The sequence below is a fragment of the Glycine max genome, chromosome 20, assembly GCF_000004515.6.
Source record: "Glycine max cultivar Williams 82 chromosome 20, Glycine_max_v4.0, whole genome shotgun sequence".
NCBI lineage: Eukaryota > Viridiplantae > Streptophyta > Magnoliopsida > Fabales > Fabaceae > Glycine > Glycine max.
In genome coordinates this window covers 1734774-1761759 of record NC_038256.2, presented here as the reverse complement: position 1 = coordinate 1761759, position 26986 = coordinate 1734774, and the positions used below count along the sequence as shown (strand labels likewise).

General features: G+C 31.8%; 2 protein-coding genes and 1 non-coding gene across 3 annotated transcripts; 2 read left to right on the top strand and 1 right to left on the bottom strand.

The window, feature by feature from the left end:
- The first annotated feature begins 1850 nt into the window (after positions 1–1850).
- Positions 1851–2906, top strand: LOC102661387 (protein MAIN-LIKE 1-like). Its single transcript, XM_006606570.1, has 2 exons — positions 1851–2189; positions 2316–2906. The coding sequence occupies exons 1-2, from the start codon at positions 1851–1853 to the stop codon at positions 2904–2906; spliced, it is 930 nt and encodes a 309-aa protein (XP_006606633.1).
- Positions 2907–9267: 6361 nt separating this feature from the next.
- Positions 9268–9424, bottom strand: MIR4400 (microRNA MIR4400). The gene has a single exon (NR_048736.1). It is a non-coding gene; the product is annotated as a microRNA MIR4400 (primary transcript).
- Positions 9425–25396: 15972 nt separating this feature from the next.
- Positions 25397–26229, top strand: LOC100527036 (40S ribosomal protein S17). The gene has a single exon (NM_001250735.4). The coding sequence runs from the start codon at positions 25498–25500 to the stop codon at positions 25903–25905; it is 408 nt and encodes a 135-aa protein (NP_001237664.1). The 5' UTR covers positions 25397–25497; the 3' UTR covers positions 25906–26229.
- Positions 26230–26986: the final 757 nt, after the last annotated feature.

Sequence of the window (26986 nt, the reverse complement as noted above, 5' to 3'; positions counted from 1 at the left end):
CTAGCAATTTATTGAATGGGTCATTTTGCCCTTCATTTAAAAATTTAAAAAAGCTTTCCTCCTCTTCCGGAACCACTCTCACTCTCTTTTCTTTGCTGCTTGTTTTCTTCTTCTTCGCGAGCGTGTCTTCTCTTCTTCTCCGCGAGCTCAGCTGCTTGTTGTGGTTGGATCAGACGCAAATCCTTCGAGGTAGGTGTCCCTAACTTGACATTGCTTTTATTATGCAGTATAGTTGTAGCATTTAGGCTAGGATAGTGGAACCTTAGGGTAGAAGACGCCGGAAAAAATGGAGAAAGGAGTGGTTACGGTGGCGTCTTCCGGAAGAACTGCGAAGGCTTCTTCCAGAACTTCCGGAAGAAGTAGTTCTTCCAGAAAATTTTCGGAAGAAGGGTTCTTCCGGATGCCCTTTGAATATTCCGGAAGAACTTTTCGGAAGAGCCACTTCTTCCGGAAAGTTTCCGGAAGGACTACTTCTTCTGGAAGTTTTTTTTTTAAAAAAAATATTGTTTTGTTTTTTTTAAAATGAATGATTATTTTATTTTTATGAATTAAGTAGGTGTATGTTTGTTAAATTTTATAAAAAAAAATGAGGTTTGGCTTTTTCATGACAAATGAAGTTTTTTTTTTTTAAATTTAAATTGTGTATGTTTACTAAATATTTATTTTTAAATTATTTGTGTTTTTGTTTATAAATGAAGTTGTTTCTTGTTATAAATTAAGTTGTGTGTGTTTTTGTTTATTGTTTTTTTTTAAATTAGTGTATTTTATTTATAAATAAAATTGGTTATTTGTATAAATTAAGTTGTGTATGTTTTGAAATTTTTTTCCCATTTTTGTTTTATTTTTATATATAATTTTAGTTGTGTATGTTTACTAATTATATATTTTTAAATTAGTTGTGTTTTTTTTGTTTATAAATAAAGTTGTTTTTTTATTATAAATGAAGTTGTTTTTTTAATAAATTAATTTGTGGATGTTTACTAATTAATTATTTTTACATTAGTTGTGTTTTTTTTATAAATGAAGTTGTTTATTTTTTTTAAAATTAAGTTGTGGATGTTTACTAATTAATTATTTTTACATTAGTTGAGTTTTTTTATATAAAAGAAGTTTTTTATTTTTTTTAAAATTAAGTTGTGGATGTTTACTAATTAATTATTTTTACATTAGTTGTGTTTTTTTTATAAATGAAGTTGTTTATTTTTTTTTAAATTAAGTTGTGGATGTTTACTAATTAATTATTTTTACATTAGTTGTGTTTTTTTTTATAAATGAAATTGTTTATTTTTTTCTTAAATTAAGTTGTGGATGTTTACTAATTAATTATTTTTACATTAGTTGTGTTTTTTTTTATAAATGAAGTTGTTTATTTTTTCTTAAATTAAGTTGTGGATGTTTACTAATTAATTATTTTTACATTAGTTGTGTTTTTTTTTATAAATGAAGTTGTTTATTTTTTAAAAAAATTAAGTTGTGGATGTTTACTAGTTAATTATTTTTACATTAGTTGTGTTTTTTTATAAATAAAGTTGTTTATTTTTTTTTAAAATTAAGTTGTGGATGCTTACTAATTAATTATTTTTACATTAGTAGTGTTTTTTTTTTTAAATGAAGTTGTTTATTTTTTTAAATTAAGTTGTGGATGTTTACTAATTAATTATTTTTACATTAGTTGTCTTTTTTTTATAAATGAAGTTGTTTATTTTTTTTAAAATTATGTTGTGTGTGTTTTCAAATAATTTTATTTAAATTAGTCTTATTTTTTTATAAATAAACTTGTTTTATTTTTATAAAGAAAGTTGTGTATGTTTTGACAAAAAAAAATACGTATTCCACATGATTTGCAGATCATGGCTAGAACACGAAGTTTAGGTCGTGCTATAAGTAGAGTTATAGGTAGAGATAAAAAGGATGACCATGATGCAGTTGATGTTCCCAAGAGGCGTAGGCCTACTGCATTAGCCCGTAGGCAACGAGTTCATCAGATGACTCAGGATGTTCCTGACATGACTGAGGATGTCCCTGATATGGCTGAGGATGCACCTGAGATGACTGGGGACGTACAGGGTGATGATGGTGCTGAGGGGTCACATGCTGATGATGCTGAGGGATTCTCAGGTGGGCCACGTGACCCATCAGTGCTGACATCATTTGCGGACCATGTTGCACATGCCGTTTGGAGTGGACATGTATTTTAATTTGTTAATTATTTGTCATTGTTGATTTGTTTGTCATTAATTTTTTTTTATAATTGTATAATTTGTACTTCAAATCAGGAACGTCCTGAGTTGAAGTTGGTGTCACATGGGAGGAAGGTGACATTGATTGGAAGGCCAGTGCCTGAGATTGAAGGACTGGTTGGTGCCACAGGATTAAGTCCACTGATCGGGTGTTCAGTTGTTACTGGCGATCCTGGACTTATATTCGCATTTGTGGAGAGGTGGCACAGCGAGACCAGCACCTTGCACCTTCCGATAGGAGAGTTAACGCTCACACTGGATGATGTGTCGTCACTCCTCCATTTGCCTATCACTGGCGCGTTCCACAACTTTCATGCTCTTTCTGCGGACAAGGCAATATTTTTGTTGACCGAGTTGCTTGAGGTGTCTGCTGAGGAGGCTAGAGCCGAGATAGCTCGATCACGTGGGGCATACGTACGGCTGGGATGGGTTCGAGACATCTATGAGATGAGATGTCAGGCACGGCAGTGGATTATAGCAGCTCGTGCTTATCTGCTGCACCTGGTCGGTTGCACTCTTTTTGCTAATAAGAGTGCAACATATGTTCATGTGGTGCACCTAGACGCTTTTCGTGACCTGAGTCAGAGTGGTGGTTATACTTGGGGAGTTGCCACGTTGGTTCATATGTATGACCAATTAGATGAAACTTCTAGGACCACTACATGACAGATTGCAGGGTACCTGACTCTATTATAGGTAAATTTTGTGTTTTTAAATATGTTATGTTCGATTATGATTTCAACATATTTTTATGTTATGTTAACCTCATTTTTTTTGTAGTGCTGGATCTATTAACACTTTCCTAGTGTGCATCAGTGCGTCACAGATGATGCATACCAGGAGACGTCCCCACGTGCTTTTGGTGGCTGACGTCGAAGGCGCATATGAAGGGAATCACAGGAGCACCGTACCGAGCACATTGTGATGCTTTGATCGTCACAGATGTGTGTTGGTTGTCTTACACTGAGCATCGAGGGGTTAGGGCCTTTGAGCTGATTTCATCATTCCAGGGTCAGTTGAGATGGGGTCCTATGGTGGTCACAGCTCGACCGGAGAGAGTGCTACGGCAGTTTGGTTACATTCAGAGCATCCCTCCGCCGCCTGTTAGTGCTTCATTGTCACATGATGATATAGATGACAGGTGGATGCATTTCGCGAACCACGTACTAGCTGTGGGTGAGCTTTGTCTAGTGCCTGGACGGGTATCTACGGATTACATGGAGTGGTTTTTCCGGATATCTCACCCATTCATGATACCGACTCAGGCAGGTGACCAGCCCAGAGATGCACCTGCCGCAGACCTTGAGGAGTACATGCAACCGCCCATCCCCCAGGTTCCAGTGGCATTTAACCCCCCTCCACATGCAGTGGAAAGATTATGTGCGCGTTTAATGTTTGATGAGTTGTTATTTATTTTAAATTTTATAATAAATGTTTTTAATGATTGTCACATGATGATTACGGTGGCTATGAGGCGATCGCACAGAGGTTGGAGCGTGTGCTCAATCTTAGGATTGTCACTACAGGCACAGAGTTAAATGATATTATGCAGGATTGTCTCACGATCGCCAGAGAGGGTGTCAGTGCAGATGGAAGTGTCAGGGCTCGACAGAGACGGTGCACAGAGCATTGATTATTATATTTATTTTTTGTTTTGTAGTTGACATGATTTTTTGTATTTGTTACACTTTTTAGTTTAATATAGTTGACTTGTTTTGCACAGTTTATTATTTTATGATATTAACTAACGTATCGATTATGATTCCGATCCTGGTCCTTAAGCGAAGTTTTGGACTGTTTTAAATTTTTTTTTAAAAAAAAGTGAAGCTAAAATCATGAGTTTCGTTCGTAAGAATTACATTAAAAATAAAGTTTTTTAGAAAAGAGACAGAAAATCCAAAAAAATAGGAATCGGATCCTTTTTTTTATGTTTAAGTACCCATGTTTGGGGTTTTTTTCATGGGTGTGCGAGTGGCGTAAGACATCGGAGGGGCGCTATTTGTCATGTTTGGACATCAAAGAATCCAAAAAAATTATTTTCGTTCCCTGGTTCCATCAAATAACACCTAAAAAAAGAGGCAGAAAATCTAAAAAAATAGGAATCGGATCCTTTTTTATGTTTAAGTACCCATGTTTGGGGGTTTTTTTCGTGGGTGTGCGAGTGCCATAAGACATCGGGGGGGCACTATTTGTCATGTTTGGACGTCAAAGAACTCAAAAAAGTTATTTTCGTTCCCTGGTTCCATCAAATAACACCTAAAAAAAGAGGTAGAAAATCCAAAAAAATAGGAATCAGACCTTTTTTTTATATTTAAGTACCCATGTTTGGGGTTTTTTTTCGTGGGTGTGCGAGTACCGTAAGACATTGGAGGGACGCTATTTGCCATGTTTGGATGTTAAAGAATCCAAAAAAAATATTTCCGTTCCCTGGTTCCATCAAATAACACCTAAAAAAAGAGGCAGAAAATCCAAAAAAATAGGAATCAGACCCTTGTAAGTATGCGTAAGGTTTGAAGGTCAAACAATTAAAAAATTATCTTTGGACCATTGAAATAACACATTTAACTTTATTATGGGATTTAAACATGTTGTAAACAGATAAAGGTTACATCAATGAAAAAGCAAAAAAATAAACATTGCATTCAGTCGTTTAGTGATGTCGCAGTCACCTCGTCTTCGAATTTCAATTCATATTTAGTAAAGACAGCTAAAATTTCTATTGGTCCATATTTTTTCCAGTAGTTAGATTGTACTAACACCTTTAGCAGTTCTTCGTTGGTCTTCAGCTCATTAATTTCATATTTTATAAGCTTATCTGAATACTCAAAGCGACCTGATTGGCGGAAAAACAATCCTCTTACCATTTGTGATTCGTGAATTCCAAGATGGGGAATCCCTTTAGGTGCAACTTGCTTTATTAAATCCTTCAGTTCATCGATGGTACATGTTGAAGGAATTTGAAATTTCTTAGGATTTTTTCCTGTGAACGCGCAATCAACAAATTTGTTCTGCGGTGGCATGTTCCATTTCTCGTTGTAATACAGGATCGCGTCATGAGTACGGGGCATAGTGTGTTGAAGAAATTTTATTGCTCCATCTGATGTTCTTCCAACGGTGCATAATAACTCAATCGGACCAACACACGAAAATTGATCATTACACATTAACATTGTGTTTACATCGTCATCATTTATCAATTTCATGCACTGAAAGCAAATTTGGTTACCTGTATGGGTGAATGGCTTCCGGTAATGAATTTCATCCAAAAATTGTTTGTCGGATAACTGAAGGGTATTGTGTATTCTAATATTTAGGCTTGCAAAATCACAGCAGTTTGGTACTCGAATGGGCACCGGAGTCGAAGTTTGGAAGTAAACCCCAGTATCATTGTGAATAATCGATCCATTTGGAAAAATGAAACCCAACCTTGAGTTGACAATCGTCTGACTGCTAGTTTCTCCTAAAAATGTCATACTTTGTATCAATTGGGAGACTATATGAAAGCAAGATAATGTGTGATTTATTAGCCGTGTCTCATATATATACATGGTTGTCACCGACAGATTGCTTCACTTTGTTTACAAAAAAATAGACACGCGTGAACATGTTTTGTGTTTATGTTTCCTTCAGAATGTGTAGTCAAGTCAGTCAATGTGGTGTCGTGCTCAAACTTTAATACGCATGCATGTCATTATGTGTTGTCAATTATGACAATGATGTATCGTACACACGTAAATGATTTTTGTTTGACCAACTATTTTTTTGCTTAACGAAACGAGTACTTAATAATATTAATTGGTTATTAATGGCTTACAACAAATTATATCGCATAATGAATACAATTACATAAACAATGCATGTTTAGTCTTCATTTAGGTCGACATAGTGTCTTTTGAATGACATCAAGCTTGTGTATTACTGCATTATACTAATATATGGAGTTGTCCACTGCTTTGCCTGAGAATAACAATTGCTTGACCACAACAACGCTGGAGGCGGTAAGGGACAATGGTCATTCAAATAAACCTGTTGTACATGAACAAAGATTATATCATGCGGTGACCGACTCAAATGAACCAGGGAAGTCATTGCATAATTGTTATACTAACTATATTCAATGTACCTGAACAAAAATGATTTCCAAACGCGTGACCGACACATATCATGCGGTGCCCAGAAGAATCAGGTGGTGGTTGACTTCTAAGAGGAAAAAATGTCATGCTTTATTGTCGGGACAACAATAAAAGGATTACGTTATACTGTGATGCAATCACATATCTCATCTCTGTTATATCCATCCACTTGTCCACACTAACCTGAATTAAGCAAACATACACATGTAAGTAATTTAAAGTTTGTTATTAAAAAAATTAACCTAAAAACATACCTTGGAAAACTCATCAACAAGTAGGGACAACTTTAATTGTTCAAGTCTCTTTGTGCCACCGAAGAGGTTCATGTACTCATGCGACCACCTACCAAGTTCTTTAATCAATTCGTTACGCACTAACGGCCACGAATCTTCCCCCATACCTAATAAAGCGATAATGGACCGATATCCACAGTTACTGTCCGCTTTCACATCCACAACGTCACAAATGAAACCTTGAATGAATGACGCAAATTGATCCAACATCGGGATTATCCTTGTAGGCTGAGGCAGTTCAGAACATGATACACTACGTTTGACTGAAGAGTTGCTGCTTTGAACAGAATGAAAAGCATCAACATACTCCCAGTAAGACGGATCACACTTTGTAGATCTTTGACTTCTTTTCATTGGTTTCTTCGGTGCACCTTTAGTGTTGACCTTTGACGGAGGAGGGCACATAGAGTTCTGATCAGGGTATGCAATTTCTCAAAGTTTACTCTTCAGAGTTACTTTGCTAGACACATCAAGTTCGTCAAACCTTTTAGATATGGTCTCAATCTCTTCCTTGATGCTGACTTCCACCTCACATAACCCTTGGTCTGAAAAACAAAGTCTCCTCCAAAAAATATGGACTGACTCCACCGGGATGCTGCCAGCAGTATATCTAGAAAGCTCACATGCACAAGGAAGACCGTGCGTGCTTCTCATCACACAACCACAAGAAGAGTGATTGTTGTCGAGATAACATAGATGGTCAACCTCAGAAGTAATCTCATTTAATGTGTCCTTTGAAACCATCCCAAGAAGCCTCTTGTATAAGGTTTTTTTAAATACATGCCCAACCACATGCGTATTGGTTTCAAAGGATGCTTTAATTTCAACGTGTTGTAGCGTGATCATGTTGTTCATGGCATCCCAAACACTACACATGTCTCCAAGGCTATTTTGTAGTACTCTTTTTAGAGCCCAATGAGCTGATATAACCCTACATTTAAAATACACAACAAACATGAAAAATATACAACAATTAAATACCATTTATTAATAATCCTTACTAACAAATAAAATCAGTTTTTAATACATGTTTGTTGTTGTGTTGCCTAGGTGCATGACCTTATTCGTCCATGCTGTAATAAATTTTTCCTTGTGAGGGATAATCCATGTGTCCTTAACATAGTCAACGAACATCGGCCAAGGCGAACAAGCAATTTGAAACTTCTGAAGTGACTCAGCGAACTGGTGTTCGGACGGACAATCAACCAAAGTACCCTAGTTATCCATTACATAGTCCCAGGCATTTTTTTGACCGATTAAAGATTTGCACTTCGCCTTCACATTCTTATCGATATGAAACCTGCACAACAAATTTGTACACTCCGGGAACACAATTTTCACTGCATTCATATAACCACATCCAAAAATTTACTACATATTAACTAACAAACATATTAACAGGACATATGCATCATACACAAGTACATTCAAATTATCATATAATCACATCCAAAAATTTACTACATATTAACTAACAAACATATTAACAACTAATACAAATACATTCTAAATTTATAACTACATTATTTACTTAAACTAAACTTAACACTATAATAAACAACTAATAAAACATTTTTCTACTACAACAAAATACAATTATGTTACCTAAATCATTTAATATTATACCAAAATCATTATACCTAATTAAACCAATTATCCACAATTGAAAATACAGATATTATAAATGATAATATTCATATTATATATATATATATATAAATTTTAAAACAAAATTAAAAAAATTTGTTAATAAACTAACATTCCGGAAGAAGTTCTTCCGGAAGTTAGTATGTGCAATTCCGGAAGAAGTGGTTTCGGAAGACACTTCCGGAACCACTTCTTCCGGAATTTGAATCATCAACTTCCGGAAGAAGTACTTCCGGAAATTCATAATTCTCATTCCAGAACTACTTCCTCCTTTAAAGTTCTTCTGGGAATAGCTTTTTACTGTTCATCTTCTCTAACCATCTACCCAGAAAACGCAAAAGAAAAAATCGATAAATGCGTACCTCCGACGAAATAGGAACAACAACGACTAACACAACTTCAAATACAGAACATCTACTTCACGGGACCACCAAATCTTCAAAAGCTTTTTACGGAAAAGGATAGCAATAGCAAGAAGACGGGGATGAAGGTGAAATCGAAAGGTGTAAAACGGAAAAGCAGCACAGTAAATTTAAAGAAAACAACACAGGGGTAAAATTGTCATTAAATATGTATTAAATATTATTTTATTTTTAATTATTATTATAAAATGAAATTTATTTTTACTTCGCGTTGTTATAAAATTAAAATTATTTTTTTATTATATATTAAGTTTTGTAATACAAATTAAATGTTATCATAATAAATAGTTTATATTTTTTTATAAAATATACGAATTAATTAATTTTTATGATTCAAATTATACTAAATTGTCATACAAATTATTATTTAAATTTACATGTGCGTAAAAAAAGAAATACAAATATTAGTCATAATTATGTTTACTAATAATTTATGTATAATAATATTATTTATTTTATAACGTAATTTATTTATTAAAATTAAATTATTATAAAAATATTGCATTTTAAAAAAATCACATAAAATTACTTTCAGAAGACCCTTCTTTCGAAAAAATTCCGGGACACGTCCTTGCAGAACGTATTCTGGAGTTCTTCGGGAGGCCCACCTTCTTCTTCCGGAAGAAGGTTCTTCTAGGAGTTTTTCGGAGTGACGTCTTCCAGAATTTTTCCGAAAGAAGAGTCTTCCGGATACAAGCTTCACAGAAGGACAAAATGGTTCATTCACTGTTTGCTGGGTGTTCCAGCAATATTGCTAGGTGCACGTAGCAACTCCCAACTTTGGCTCCATTTCCCATATGCCAGAGGCTATCCCATTGAATGACCTATTATATTGATGCTTTCTCCATGTATAGTGTATCTATGGCATTTTCCAATTGGAGGCTAAAAAATTTCCCATTGTAAAAATATTTTTTTGCCACCAATAATAACGGCAGATGCCAAAATGACAATTTCAGGTAATAAATTCATAACGGTATTGTCATGCTCACTAAAGAATAGTATTAAGTATTGGAAAATGCTAATGAGTGTTATTAGAATATTGGTTAGATAATTAATATATATATATATATATATATATATATATATATATATATATTAAGATATGCAAAATATAATTGTCCATAATTTTCTTATGATTTTCTATAATTTCCACAATAAAAAAAATTTAATTCCTTGATCAATATTCTAATGGAGCACCACTTGGGGTCTATGAATTGAATTTTTATATGAAACGAGTAGCTTCAGTAGGGTATATAATATTTGCAATTGAACAAAGACAGTTAGTTGGAGGAAAGACACAATGAACTGTAACATTAGCATATAAACTTATATAATTAATAAACGGGTTAAATCCAAAATGTCACGGTCAAACACTGGATCTATTCCTTCTGACTTTAAAAACCAACTTTCACGGGATACCCATACACTTTTACAATTTCCACTTTCCATCGTGATTTTTTAATTTCATTTTTTTTCTTCATCATGTCATTCTGAAAATTTTAATTGATTATTTTTAGTAAAATGTTTCTTACAAATCACAATTTTTTTTTTGTATAAAACTTAAATTCAAGACTTTTATTTAAAATTTCACCAATCACGTTTCTTAGGGCATGGTTTACCTATATTTCCTGATGTTGCCGCTTGCTTTGATATTCACATTATAAAACTCGTACCATCGATGCTGTGAGAGAAGTGCTAGTAATTAACTCACCCAGTCCCGTATATGCTGCAATTAGAACATTCCCGTGGAAGGAGAGATAAAAATTAAATCTGTTGAAATTAACTTAGAGGGCAAGCATTTCTTTGAATGTAATCACATGTTCAATACTAGAAATCAATCATCAATTAAAAGCTATCATTGCAAAGTTGTATGAATGTGACCCTCATTGATTCACATTTATAGAGCCTTTATTTTGGGCAGTTGATATTATTTATAGAATTATCTTTCCAGCTAACTTTGTATCTTTTGTGGGACCTTCATTTTTGGTTATGGGTTATGGCTTCCACATCAAGTACCAAAATGCTCCCTCAGGACATGCAGAAGCCAGCCCTCCTAGTTGGGGGTGGGAGGAGGGGAGAGGGGGTTGGATATAGTAATTAGCTCAGTAAATAACATCATCACATAAAGTAAAGAGGTTTTTTTTTTTTTTCAGGCCATGTGTAAGGAAAAGACTTTATTGAAAGAAGTAAAATTTATTTCCGGTGATTTTTACATCTTATGACTTCTAATTATAGGAAAATATTAGTTTCAGAATATGTGAGTTGTTTTAAACTCTTAAATATCTATCTTTAATTTTTATAGATAAAAAAAATATAATAATAGAAAGAGTAGGGTGTTGGCATCAATAAACTAAGTTGTTGTTTTATGTAAGATGGACAAAGTGAGAGATAAGGTAGTTGCACTGCTATCACTACCTCTTTAAGTCTCACATTTATGTAGATGCTGTATAATGGCTCCAAAGGTCCAACCAAACATTCATTTCATGGGGAAACTCCATTCCCCTTGTAAAGAAGAGTGAGAAGCGGTGAGAGCGGGAATAAAGTATCTCATTCTTGAACAGAGAATTTAATTAAAAAATGATCAGAAAACTTGTATTAGGATTTATGATATATCTAGTCCCCCACCCCTCTTCTCTAGCATTTCTTTTCGGTGGGGTTTTATGGAACTTTGTTGAAAAAAACTCATTCCAAGGAAGTTTCCGTGGCTTATATATGTCTCACTCTCACCTTGAAACCATCAACCATGTTTTGTCCATATGTGAGGCAGAAAAATACTAACAAACGTATATATGTTTAGAGAGCATGCATGGTCCTGTGTGGAGCACTCTGAACAATGGTCCTCTGATTTCCCCAACACACAAGGATGTTTGTAGGCTCATTGATCAAATGAAGGAAGGCCAGTAATGTATTTTTCTTAGAAAGAGTGCCTCATTTATGAAATGTATTTATAGCTAGTTGTATGTACAAGACTCTTTCTACCCACTTCGTATGAATTAAAAAATTCAGTTAATTTATATATTACTATGTATTTTAATGTATTGACTAAAAATATATTGTATTCTAAATATAACTATACTTTTCTTCCATTAAATATTTTTAGTCTATTTATGTTAATGTTAAACATTTATATAAAGGAAATCTAATACTTACTCGGGTCTTTTCACTAAGACATAATTAATTAATTTACAAGAACTAAAAAACTAGTTAATTTAATTAAAAATATTAAATTTTTACTTACCTTATATGTTTTTTAAAAATTATCCCTAACAATAATGGTGCATATTCTCGTTCTTTTTTTAAAAAAAAATAAATATTTGTTTCAATTCTTTTTATATCCAATAAAGCATATGGCTATTGATTTTTATTTTTTTTGAGGTTATGCTTAAGTTTTATTAGCTATACATACAAAGAGACAGAGTAAGATGTATTTTCTCATAAGATAAAGTTAAACTTTCAAAAAATTAAGACATTTTATTAAATTTATTTTGTCTACTACAGTATTTATTTAACTTAGAAAGCTAATTAACTCATAATTAAAAGAATTTTTTATAAAAATAATAATGTAAAAAACATTATTGATTAATTCTTAACTAAACCACTAGCTAGTATTTTAGTTTTTGTATAAAAAGATACCGAAATATAGTAGTACTAGTACTCCATAGAATAGATATGAATGGAAGATTGTATATGGATATATAGATGCATGCAAGGAGAAGGCTTTATACAAAATTTTATGCCAATAAATTAATATTCATTTGATTTAGAGTTTTGCAGTCCCCTAAACCTTGAGAAAGCGTGTTGGGACATTGAGACAGGCATCCTGTTTGAGAAAACTCGGTGCGTTTAAGTCAAAAACCGATGGGAACTTCTAGGAATAATTAATCAATCAAACAAATCCGAGTTTCACCCAATAATTAATGCCTAGAGTGTCTCACATCTTCTTTTACACCACAGTAGAACATGTTTTTCATTAACCCCTTCACTGACCGTGTATAATTAATAAATCATGGTCTTATGCTCCCACCCAATTAATGGTCAGGATTCTTCAATAGTAATTTTGAATGTTTGGATATTAAATATTTTATCTATATATAGTTAAAAAAAATTGTTCGATCGCTTTTCCAAAAATGTTTTTGAAAAGTTTATTATTAATTCGATAAAACATTTGATTTTTATTCATTTTTACTAATTAAAAGAAGTATTAAGGTGGTTAAATTAGAGAATTTAAATTTATTCATATATACTCCAAGGATTAATTGTTATGCGATGGACAACAATTATGATGATAGCCCTATTGTTTTTCCTTTGAGGTAAGGAAAGCTAACGATGCCTAATAATAATAATTTGACAATGAGCGTAGTAAATGCAGTGTCAGTAATCTGACCGATTTTCTAATCATGATTTTACACGTATAGTTTTGCCTATATAAATAAGAACATACTGTAAATGATTGTTCCTTTTAAAAAAATATTAACGTTGAAGATTGCAACCTAAAAAAATACTACTAGCATTGAAGATGGAAAAACATGTTGATCTTTCTTAGATATAAGATCTTCAAATCTTCCCTACAGTGTATTTTAGAACGATCTTAAAGTCCATGCTTAAATTAAATAAAAGATTAAAACCTAAAATATTTTTATAAAAAATACTACTACAATCTTAATGTTTTATAGTACTTGTTTTTAATAATAATAAATATTTATTAATTACTGAACTACTATTTTGTGAGAGAATGATTTCTAAAATCCATCTTAGAATTGCAGCTAACCTTAATTCGTGACTTTAAATGTATGAAAATCCGCACAAAACTGAGTCACAGACACTGAATCAATGGCGTAGCAGCAGCGTTGTGCAGAACAGTGAAAATTAGCGTACTTTGTACTTATTAGCTAGCTGTGCTGTGTGCATCACAATATTGGTTACAGATTCAGTACTCATTCAGAGTAGCTAATATCGTGTGGCCATGATAAAATAATTAATCGATACCACAAGAAGAAGATTAGTAGATCTTGCCAATTAATTCTCACACACTGTGGTTTTCAGTTTTCCACAGATGGATACACAGAAAAGAAAAGAAAAGAAGGAAAATTCATTACTGCAAAAGAAACGAGAGCATTAACACTAGCCTCTTCATTTTTCTTTCTCCCAACTAACTGAAAAGGCTAAAGCTATGCTCTCATTCTTTTTCCAAATCCAAAATGGTTACAACATAGGGGTGGATTACATTGATATGCACTAGAACTTAATAACACTATCATGCATTAAAGTTTAAACACTACTAGCATACAAAATTAAATTAACCTTCTACCGTGGTTGGAATTTGCCACTACTACACTAGTTGTGAAGAGGGTTTGGACCTGTGTGAATTATTCTCTTCTCATCTCCATAAAGGGTAGTAGTGTGTGGATCATGATCAGCATCACCATTTTTTGAGCTCACAACAAGCTTGGTTTTTTGAGTGGTGGAAGTGGTGGTGGTGCTTCTTTGAAACAAGGCCCTGCTGAAACTACGTCGTTTTGGAGGAATTGAATGGCTGGTTCTGGTTTTGCTTTCATTGTTGATGGAGAAAAACAAGCTTATTAGAGAAAAAACTAGGATGACCCACAAGAAGAAAATTGCGACTCTGGCCCAAGAAAGCCTTCTTTCTCTTGTTCTTTCTCTTTCTCTGAAACCTATCATCGCAGTTGCTGTAGATGTGTCACTCACACACACAAGCTTTCAGAGAACACCCTCAACAAGGTCACCATGAAAGTGCACAAAAAAAAATTGTCTCCTTGACCCGTAGCGCAGTGTGTATGGAAAACAACACAAAGTAGTGGTTTTTGGATGATTCGGAGAGGGGAAAAGTATGAAAAGAGGTGGTAGCTAGAAAGAAAGAGAGTCAACAAAATAAAAATGTATAGTACAAAAAATTAAAAATTAAAAAACACATAAAAGTGTGGGTTATTTTCCTTGTCTTATGGGTCTAGTCACATGATCTTGACCCTTGATTCCTGGAAGCTTCTTATAATTCTTAAATTTCACTTTCTGAGTCCTTTTTCGTTGGACTTTGCACTACCGCTACAAACGGATGTCATGTTGGACTTTATTTTTAAATTAAACCGGTGCATATTGTTTTCAAATAAATACAAGGTTTAATTTGATCTTTTTTATTGGCAAAGGCTAATTATTAATTTATTAATTTTTATTAACCGGAGGGATTAAATTTGTGATTTTTTTTCTCTTTTATAACTACCTAATCAACATTATATCCCTACAAGGTTTAAAAATGTATATTCCACATTTGATGAAATATTTTATTAGGTTAAAGATTTAATTTAATTCTTATATATAGGCCCAGCAATCATACTCGCACCCAAATGGTCCGACCCTCATTCATCTTGAGTTTGACAAAGAAAAATCGAATTGATCAAGGTTAGGTTTTCCCTGCTTGAGAAAGTTAGGGACGGGGATAGGATTTGGTATTATGATCTTCGTCCCGCACTCACACTTATCTCAATACTAATATACCTTAGTACAAATATATTTTTTTAGAGAGATTTGTGTCACCTCCTTTAACTTTCACTACTTTTAGACTTCAAAGAGATGTGTGTCCTTCATCGTGTCGTTTGCCCTGCTCATGCCCGCTTCATCGTGCCACGACAGACACACTTCTTCTTCATCGCATTGTTCTTTGTGCTCCTTCATCTTGTCCATTGCATTGTATCGTCTGTTGTGTCATTATGCTTGTGCCTGCTTCTTCGTGCCACAGTGGTCACACTCTACCTCCTTCATCATAATGTTCTTTGTACTCTTTCATCTCCTTCATTGTAGCGGTTGCACCCTACTCCTTCATCGCGTTGTTCCCTCTTTCAACATAGTTGCTTCTTCTCATTAGAGTCAGGCATGTTCTTTGCTACTTCATCTTGTTCTCCAAGGTCAAGGATGAGGTCGAGGAGAGAAAATCCGACACCCAACTAGGGGTGGGGTGGGTCAAATTTTTTTAACCCAATGAGGATCAAGGTGGGAATAGTTTGGGATGTTGAGGGTAGGGAGAGGCTAAACTCACTCCTATCTTGTCCTGTTGTCATACCTACTTTTATATATATATATATATAAATTCTCAATTTCATATTTATAAGTAAAAATCTATTGAATTGATCATAGTACATTTTTGTAAGGGACTAACATTTCTCAACAAATATTTTTCTATAGGTATAGACTTGTGATCAAACTTCTGACCAAATGTTTAAAGAAAAGTTATTTATCAACCATGTCACACCATATTATTTAGTCCTAATTATAACATAGTAGATTTAATTAATTTGATCTCTACTACCATTAATTCTGTTATGTATTCTTAATTTGATCTTTGAAGGTATAACATATTCTTAATTTAGTTCCTATATAGAATCTAATTTAAGAATGTTATATATAGAGAGACTAAATAAAAAATATATTACATATGTATAGAGATAAATTAAAAATGCATAAAGATAGATCAAATTGATAGGACTTTTGTGAATAAGGAGAAATTTAATAAATTTTTATGAATAAGAACTAAATTGAAAATGCACGACATATACTGATATTATATTATGTGTTTTGAACTTTTTTTTCTATGAACTCTTTTAAATTTAAGAAGAAGAAAATTTTCTATTTTTAAATATAAAATCATTACATTTTATAGACTTGATGTTTTCATATATTTTATGGCTTGATCATATTTCTTTCTTTGAGGTTTGGTTTAACTTAGAAAACTTGACAGAAACCTGTTTTAGAATAAGTTTCAAGCATGTCAATAAACTTATATTTAAATACGTTAAACGGCTTTTAAATAAGTTAATAAGGCAATAATCTTACAAGATTGGGATATTTAAGTACAAGTCAACAAAAGTAAAAATAAAAATTAAAATAAAAACATATTTTTGGTTAATCCGGCCAACTTTTTAAGATTAAAAACGCCTTTTAATAACATGAAACATAACTTTTTTAACTGAATAGATTATTAAAAAATTCTTAACCTAACTAGATTACTAATTAGACTAAACTTAACGTGGGTCAGGTGTAAGTTTGAGTCACTTGCATATTTCCACACCTGTTTATCTCTTTTACTCTATTCATACACCGTTTCCATAACTGGCTGGCCGGCCGGCTGGTTTGGCTTCTTAATATTATTTGCATTTTGGCATCTGATTTTTTTGTTACATGCTTTATGTATTTTTTTTTTTTCTAACCTGTTTGTGTTTACTTGGTAAGGGCATATAGTAAAATTTTGCTTGATGGACAAACCCTTCTTAGAAGATATTTTAGTGTCCAGGAATCAATTTAGCAACCACAACGGAATAAAAACTAATTGAGTTTGGTAGAATGAAATGAAATGGGATGAAAAATTTAAATTAAAATAAAATGTAAAAATATGAATCACACCTTATTTTATTGTTTATTTTATTTTTTTAACTTTCTTTTATTAGTAATAATTCTGAATGAATAGTTGTTTTGGTCTATGTTAGAGTTTATAAGTATCTTTTAATTTATTCGACAAGAGATTAATCTCATTCATAATCCGATTAAATAATTATATCCCCATAAAATTAAGGGTATATTCCGATGCGTGTAAGCCACCGCTCTTCAGAAGTATCTCTTGGATAGAGTAAATCTTCAAAGTAGTTCTCAAGATTGCACTTATAAGACATTTTAGTTCTTAAAATTTTAAATATTCTCTGTTAATTTATAATCAAATGGCATTCGTTTTAATTAATTTTTAATGAAAAATAATAGTGAAAAATAAAAAATCAAAATTTGATAAAAATAAATAAATTTTCAAAAATAAAAATACCTAACTGTACAATTTGGAAATTTAACACAAAAGGTTTCTCAAAAGTGTAGGGACTGCCCAGTATTAATAACCGCTCTCTCCGGAATATTTTCAAATTTAGAGAGCATCGGAAAACAAACTCAGCGTCGTGTACTATTTTTTTCTCTCTAGAGATCTAGTGTGCGGAGTTATTAACTATATTGTACAAACTATATTAAATTGGTAAACGTAATGGTTTATAATTTATCGGCTCTAACTATAACGAATTCTAATCAAATCAATGATAATATATATAATTTACCAAATCCCAAAGTAGCATTTACCTTTAACATAATGTCTTTATAACTAATCTAATAATCAAATTATACCGATATAATTATATAATTTTATAATTTTTAACTCTAATATTTTCATAAAATTTATTATTTATCATTGAATTAAAAGTTCATTTCATATTATATATACAAAATTTTATATTATTACAAAATCATTTATTATTTTGTTCATATAAATTACAATTGGTCTAATATAAATATTTTTAAATATATTAATATATAAATCATTTAATTACCTCTGTCTTATGATTAAATTTTGACAAAATTTTACATAAACAATTTTGATAATATTTAAATATAATCAACGATTAGATCAATAAAAATTATATTTTATATTAAATTATAAAAATAATGTAATAATTATTAAAATTATACTGATGTAATTTAATCTATTCGCATATATGTATAATATTTATAAATTGTAAGTATATTTCAAAATATATAAATTTAGTTAAATATATTTTAATATTGTATAATGTTAATTAAATATTTTTAGTTTTGAGGAAAGTAACACTATATTTATTTATTTGTACATGCATCTTATACATTCAAATTGAGGGACATTTAAGTTATCTTCTTCATTAAATACCGGTGAGTGGAACCTAATTACTTGATCTTTAAGTTTATAGTATGTTCTTCAATGGACATCAGATCTCGTCTACCAAACTGTGATTGATTTTTGAAAGTGACCGTAAGATAATTGTCGACAGTTTTGTCGACAGTTTTGAAAGTGACCGTATGTTCTTCTACTGGCATATCTGATCATCTCCATGTTATTTTAGCAAAATGTAGACATATTTTTTATAGTTTCTCAAACTCTAGTTAGGGTGACTTTTGTAAGACGTAATTATGTTGTTTATTCTCTTACAAAAGCATTAAAATTTAATGCTTGCAGTTATGTTTTCCATCACATTTCCTCTTGTATTTGGTCTTTGATTTGGAATGAAATTGCATAATCTTGTTTCCCTTAAAAAAAAAAGGTTATAGTTTACAATAATAATAAAAAAAAAGAACCTTCTGAAAGAATAATTAATATAGTAGGAAGAACCCATGAAAAATAATAATTGTCTGGTGCAATAAAATTTCTTTTTCTTAAGCAGTGTAATAAAATTTATGGATTGTTCTAAAATTGATTAATTTATAATGTTCGAATAATGATAAAGCCTTCCATATCTCTCTACTTCAGTGTAATTTAAGTTATATAATTAGAGTCTTGTTATTTCTTTGTAATATATATATATATTATACACATATAATGAAATTCAATAAAATTCTAATTTATTTGTCTTCTATATTGTATTAAATTAGCCTATAACTTCACAACCCTCTCTCTACTCATGGCTTCCTTACTTTTGGAACTACCCACCGCATCCACCCTTCCCATGCCAATCACCATATTAGGCACACTCAAATCACTCATATCTCCTACAAGTTCATGATCTCTATGGGTACATCACTCACAGCACTCCTTGTCCCATTGCCACCATTGATGAAGGAGATGCAACTACTGTCAATCCCGCCTACACTCATTGAAAACACCATGATGTGTTCCTCACCTTTCTTAGTTCTTACGGTCTTGCTCAAATTGTCATGACCTTTGCAACTTCTTCTTCTAATGCATGGATGAAGTTAAACAAACACTATGCAAATAGAACTCACACTCGTGTTGTGTCTCTGAAAGAGCACCTTTTATTTGTTACCATATGCACATTTAGCGTCAACAATTATCTACATATAATCTATTGGGTAATCAACGCTCTCATAAATAAAATTTCTCACACCCATAAATGATCATGAGAAAACAACAAAGATTATACCGTAGAAAAATAATAACAAACACAAGAATTTAACGTGATTTGGAACATCTTGCCTACGTCCACAGAATCGTCTCAAAAATATTTTCCTATAACAAAAATGATTTCAAGATTGTAACCTTCCCCAAATAGTGTATCACTCTACAAACCCAAGTACCTCATTCAATGGTTACAAGAAATAATAACACTCTCACACAAAGACATTTTTCTCTCAACAAAGGAATTTTGTTTCACAATCTCTCTTCATGTGTTGTGTTTCTCCACTGATTCTCTTCTCTATTTATAGTAAAAATTGTCACCAACTATAATAAATAAGTTATATTGGAAGTTGAAACAAAAATAACTTTGAATGTATCAATTCAACTAAGGTTCATCTAATAAAATACAATCTTCCACTTTGCATTTAAGTTATCTAAACTTTAATGATAAAAATTCAATTTCTAATATGCATGCACATTATCTTTTGGCTTGAAACTCTACACAATCAATATGACTCATAGCGGATGGACTTGATCTCATTGGTCATCCCATCAATGACCCTGATCTTGTCATTGTCACCCTTAATAACCTTGGATTGTTGTTTAGTGAATTCACGACCTCATTTCGCACTAGAGACACTCATCTACTATTTGATGAACTCTTTGACAAATTAGTAGGTTTAGAAATCTTCATGCAACCAGATGATCTTAACTCACACTCTACTCTAGTGATTACTAGCTATGCACAATAGGGATTTGACTTTCATTTCTCTTGAAACATTTCACCTCTCGTGGTCAATCATAAAATCGCTATACTTCATCGGCTAACACAAATAAAAAATCAGAACATCCAGTCGGTCAATTTTGTGACAATATAGGTCTCATTGCCGAGACCTGTTACAAAATTCATCACTATCCATACCCCCAATAAATGATCTTAGGCCCATATAGTCCAACATGAGGCCTTAGATGATCAAAGTTGGCTTGTTAACTTTGGAGCCTCACATCATGTTACCAAGGGCCCTACTAATCTTTTGTTGCCCAACAAATACAATGGCTCTTACTCATTGATTTCACAATTGCTACAAAAACACAGAAACAAATCATAAAGGAGGAGGAGGTTAACAACCATTCAATCTCAAATATTGGCTATTCCAATAAGCAACCATTTAGGGATGTAGACAATAAGAGAATTTTTTTCCATCTATAGAAAAAAAAATTCTTCGTATATTTGTAAAATTATAAATGAGCTATTTGTCTTTTAATTTTCCCTCTATAGTTAAATCTATTCAAACATTTTTACCAATCGTGTGGGATTGATGTACTTGTAGCCTGTTTGGTTGAGGCAAAGCAAATTAAAAGAATGCAGCTGTGATGGTTAGAATTTATTCCAACCAGCGCAAACATATTTGGTATAAAATTTTAATGTTTTTAAAAAAATACGAAATTTAAAATTGTATTTGTATTTACATTTTTAAAGAAATTCTACTTTATCATTAATAGAAAACCAATTCTTCTAAACTCATTTTAAAATATAAATCTTAAACGCGAATCAATTTTTTAACCTCAATTCTTCTATCATCATAATATCATATTTTAAAAATCAATTCTTCCAAAAAAACAAACATTTTTTATGATAAAATTTTACACACTATATTCGTCAAATTATGTTTATCAAGTTGGTTTGGATATTTTTGTAAAAAAAAAAAGTCTACAAAGAGTTTTTGACAACTTATCTACGTTTAAATAAATTTATCTATTAACACTTTCAAAGAGAAAAGAATAAAAACAAAAAATAACATGAGTTTCAGTTAAAAGTAACTTATGTATAAACTATTAAATTAAATTAACTTATGCTTAAGTTAATTGGTAGAAATTTTTCATATTAAATTTTTTAAAAGATATTTTTTTTTACTTGTGTATAGTATAAGCTAATTTTAGCTTTTGGATAAATTTTTTTTCTTATTTTATTCTCTTACAAGTATTTTTGGAAAACTTTATCTAAAGTAGCTCAATATTTATACATGATTATGTCATAACTATTTTTCTTTCTCATTTTATTTATTTTCTTCTTTCGAGTTACTTCTAGTTTTTGTTAAATATCTTAATATTAACGGTTGTTGAGTTGTCAAATATTTATCTAGTGTCCATTATAAATTTATAATGCTTGATGCAATTTTAATTTAGTTTTAACATATTCTTAAATATTCATTATTATGAAAACATCAATATATCAAAATCTCGTTCCAGAAAAAGCATGTATTTGACAAGGCATTTTAGTAAGTTGTTAATTTTTTTATTAGTTGAAAACTTATTTAACTACTTGATAAATGAATTTTTTTTCCTCTGAAAAACAGTGGTCTAAAGTGATGGAAAACATTGGAGAAGAAAGGATAAATAGTAAAAGAAGAAACAAAATTATAAAACGAAGAAAAGAAAAAGAATAAAATCTAGCCCTTAATTTAAAAAGTAGAGAGATATGTTTGCCTTTTCCACCCTAGAAGCCACCATGGATTTGATGTCTGCTCCTAATGATGTGTTGGAGTTAGTCTCTCTTGATCTTTTAACTTATTATTTTGCCATTTTTCTTTCCTTGTACCGATATATATATATCAACTCTAAAAAATAATTTCCGAAAATATATTTTTATAAAATACACAATTTTAGAAGTTAGTATATGTTATTCTAGAAAGTAATTGCTGCAATTATATTTTAACCAAATACAAATAGTTTCAGAAAACTACTTTCCATAATTGGTATATATTATTCTAGAAAGTTATTTTTAGTAGTCATAAACAAATCTGAATATGAAATTGGACGTATGTTCAGGAGTCGCAATAATAAACATGGGGCATGTAAAGATAACGTTAAAAGGGTATACTTGACAATAAAAGAATATAAAGAGAAGGTATAGGGAATACTTAGCAAACGCGTAAGTGTAAATAACAAGAACCTTGTTTTCGTCTTAAAACAAAAAACTCAGGTTGTAAATAGGTTAAGCCCAATTTTCCTGCAACCCAAACCCGATACAACAATTTAGTTTTTATTTATTCTTTTTTAGGTTAGTTTTTATTTACTTAAATAATAATTATTATGAAACATCAACATCAACAGAACAAAGTCTCGTTGCAGAAAAAAATATCTCTCCAGGAATAACCTTCACAAAATTTGTGTGTACAACTATATATATTTCACATCATACAGCAAAATTATACGTCCCTTAACAATTATCTTTTTTGAGAGTTGAATACTGAAGTTTTTTTAAAAAAAAATTCATCATTTGTTAGAAGTACTAATTTATCCTAATACAACAAATTTGACTCTTATTTTAAAAAGAAGATAACTTTGATACCTCCTTCTTATATAACTAAAATATATTCAGTTAACATTATATATATCATCAATTTTTTTTTTTACAATAACATCAATAAGGTTTTAACTTTAATGAATAAACCCTAAACTTAAAACCTTGTATATATTACTCAAACTCTTACCACGAGACTAACTTTAATGGATAAATCGTCATTGAAATAATTTTATTAATCAAATTAATTTATAATTTATAGACCAAATAAGTGTCCCACCAGACTTTTGATTAATTTTCTTTTGGATCATCATAAACGTGAATCACAGTTCGTTCACACCTTTTGATTATTTTGGATTGGATTTACTTTTTGTTATATTTAAAATTAAGCAATTAAAATTAAATTCACTCCAAATTTCAAATGGGTGTCGCACCGGATTTTTTGGCATTGTTTTGCGCACCCAGTAAATTATTGTTACACCCAGTTGGACAATTTTGATATTGCCCGTAAAGTTAACATGGATTGCAAATTCGTAAGTTCAATACGGATTGGTTTAATTTTTTCAAAAACATGTTTTATGAATTAATTTAAAATTAATAGCACATGCAACAATAGAACATGTGACTTTGATAATTATTAGCACGACACTCTAACCAACTGAGTTAATAGATCAATTATGTTATAAAATAATTAATATTGTTATATATAACACTAAAATTTTTAATGTATATTTAATGCACATGTAAATTTAGATAATAAATTTTGTTACAATTAATTTTGATCTAATAATTAATTTGTTTACATATATAAAATTTAATGAAACCTATGATTTTTATTTAAAATTTATATATGTAAAAAAATACATTATTAGATCAAAATTAATTATAATAAGACCAAAAAATACATTAATATATTTATGTTAATAATATATTTTTTATATATATAAATTTTTATTAAACCTATTATTTTTATTTACAATTTGTATATGTAAACAAATTAATTATTAGATCAAAATTAATTGTCACAAAATTTATTATGTAAATTTACATGTGCATTAAATATAAATTAGAAATTCTAGTGTTATATATAGTGATATTAATTATTTTATAAGGTAATTGACTTATTAGCTCAATTGGTTAGAAGCATTGTGCTAATAATGTGAAAGTCACATGTTCAATTTCTGTATGGGTCATTAATTTTAAATAATTTGTAAAACATATTTTTGAATTTTTTTTTTAAAAAATCATATGGATTACTTACAGATTTGTAATTCGTATCAGCTTTATGGAAGGGTAATATTGAAATTGCCCATCTTATGCTAGGTGTACCAACAATTTGCTTGGTGTGCAAAACAATGCCCCAACTTTTTTTGTGTGCTTAGGATAACCATGAGAGGAGAATTATTCTCACTACCAGTGGTGTTATTGACACCACCATGAGAATGGGATGAAAATGTTATTTTGCCCATAAATCTAAATTACACCCCTTGACCCCTTCCCTCCCCCTATCACTTCCCACTCCTTAACCAAGCAGTTTCCCTCTCCTCAACCATTATAGCATGGTCGTGTCACCCAATTGCCACTATTTCTCTTCTTTGGAAACCCTTCCCCTCCATGTCTCCTTTTTCCTTAACCCCTTCCATTGTGTCCTTTGCCATTCCTCCACTACCACCACCACCCTTCTCCTGAAATCCTCATTCTTGAAGCTGATTTTGCAACAACCTCAACCATTTTGGCGCAATTACCATCACTGGCAAGGCATAGTTGGATTTGTGGGTGTTGAAGACAAAGTTTTAGATCTCTCAGGTAGAGGAAGGTGAAATTGGGTTTTGCATTTTTGGGCATGAGGAAGACAAGGTTTTGTGATGCTGTTGTGGGGAGGGTCGACGCAAAATGGGAATGAGGTGGTGATTGAATGGAAATGGAAGAAGTTTCAACTGGTAAAGGGAATGGGAATGATATTGTGGTGAGGAGGGGCAACACATGTTCATGTGAAGGGTAATGAAATTGTGTTTCCGTTTAATAGAAAATAATTAAATAAAAACAACATAAACATGCTTCCATTGTTTGCTAAAGGGGTGAAAAAAATTGAATAACATAAATACTATTATATTGTGTATAATGGGGTGTAAAAAAAAGTACATAATAGAAACACGATTCCATTCATAAAATACATAATGGAATCATGTTTCTATTGTGTAATTTTTTTGCACCCCCAATTTTATGCAACAAAATTATGATTACATTGTGTATTTTACGAAGAGAACCATGTTTCCTTGAAAATGACATTTTCAGAAAAAAAAAATAATATTAAAAGCACTCTGGGTAGTGTCAATAGTTAATCCTCAACCTAAACTAGGTTAGGCCCAATATTTTTAAAGCATGAAATCCAAAACCCGATCCAATAAAAATGAAAACCCTACTTCATCACTCGTGCTTCGTCTCAGATCATTCTGCGCAGGTAAGACAGAGAGAAAGAACTGACCTCAGCGGCGGCGGCGGCGGCAACAGAAGAACAACCACCACCACACACAATGGGTCGCGTGAGAACAAAAACGGTGAAGAAATCCTCCCGCCAGGTGATTGAGCGTTACTACTCGCGCATGACCCTCGACTTCCACACAAACAAAAAGCTTCTCGAAGAAGTGGCCATCATCCCTTCCAAGAGGCTGCGGAACAAGATCGCGGGTTTCTCCACGCATCTCATGAAGCGCATCCAGAAGGGTCCCGTTCGCGGCATCTCCCTCAAGCTCCAGGAGGAGGAGCGCGAGCGCCGCATGGACTTCGTCCCCGACGTCTCCGCCATCAACACCGACCACATCGAAGTCGACAAAGAAACCCTTGACATGCTTCATTCCCTCGGAATCAACGACATCCCCGGCATCACACAGGTTGACCCTGTTCCTGTTCAACAGGCCTTCCCCTTCACCAGGAGGTACTGATGTTGATGTTGTTCATGGAGACTCTTTTGGCTTCAGATGTAAGACTTTGTTTTATTCTCTTCTCGTTTCGTGTTTTGGTGCTTTTTATTTATTTCGTAAGCCTTTAATTTTTGCTGCTGCTGCTACTGCTGCTTTAAATTAGACTGAGTATGTTTTTCAAGTAAAATTAGGGTTTTTGGATTATATGAAATGATATACTGTCCGAGTCTTTGATATATTCTTTTTTGTTGCGAATGTTGAGATTTTTGGTTTCGTGTTTAGCTGTGCTTCTCGCTTGTGATTAATCTGAATTTGAATGAATGGAAGCTGGAATGTGTTTATGAATTGCTTCGTAGAAACTGAAATGGCTATTATCGAATTTGGGGGAAATCGTAAACCCTATTTTAAGTTGGAAGTGTCAGCGTCATTATAATTTTAACTTTTTTGTTTTGGATTATTATCGTTTGTTTCATATGCAAAATTATTGAAGTGAATATCGATTCATGGAGGTGTTAAAATGAAAATTTTTGTGGTTTAGTATTGACGAAAGTGTTAAAATTATTGAAGTGAATATTGCTCCCTTTTTTATTATAAGAACCAGTTTAAAAACAAGTTCAGTTTGATGATTTAGCTCCAAATTTACAGCATAGGTCTTCAAAATGAAAGTCTAATTAACATAATAGAATTAAGGGAGTTCAACAACAGTTTTTTATTTATTGAGCAAAAGATATGGAGAGACAGGCAAAAGAAATCTACCAAATTCACATTCGTTTCACCTCTATGCAGAGACCAGTATGCAGTTCCTAATGTTGCATCTCACATCCTTACTCTCCCCAGTTCATGAGGGTTAGTAAGAATACCAACACAATTGTTTTTCCTGGGCAAATAAAGCATTCTAGGGTATAATAAGCATAGCCTAATGTCGAAGATAGACTTATGTTGAGTTGGGAATATTTTTCAACTCGGCCTTGTTCGCTGTGATGTGATAGGAATAGTAATTGCTTCAATCTTTGTTGTACAAAAGAAAAACGAGAAAAGCCACCTGCCATTCGTTTTTAAAACGCAAAATGATTGCAAAAATCAAAGGAAAAGTCATGCTTAA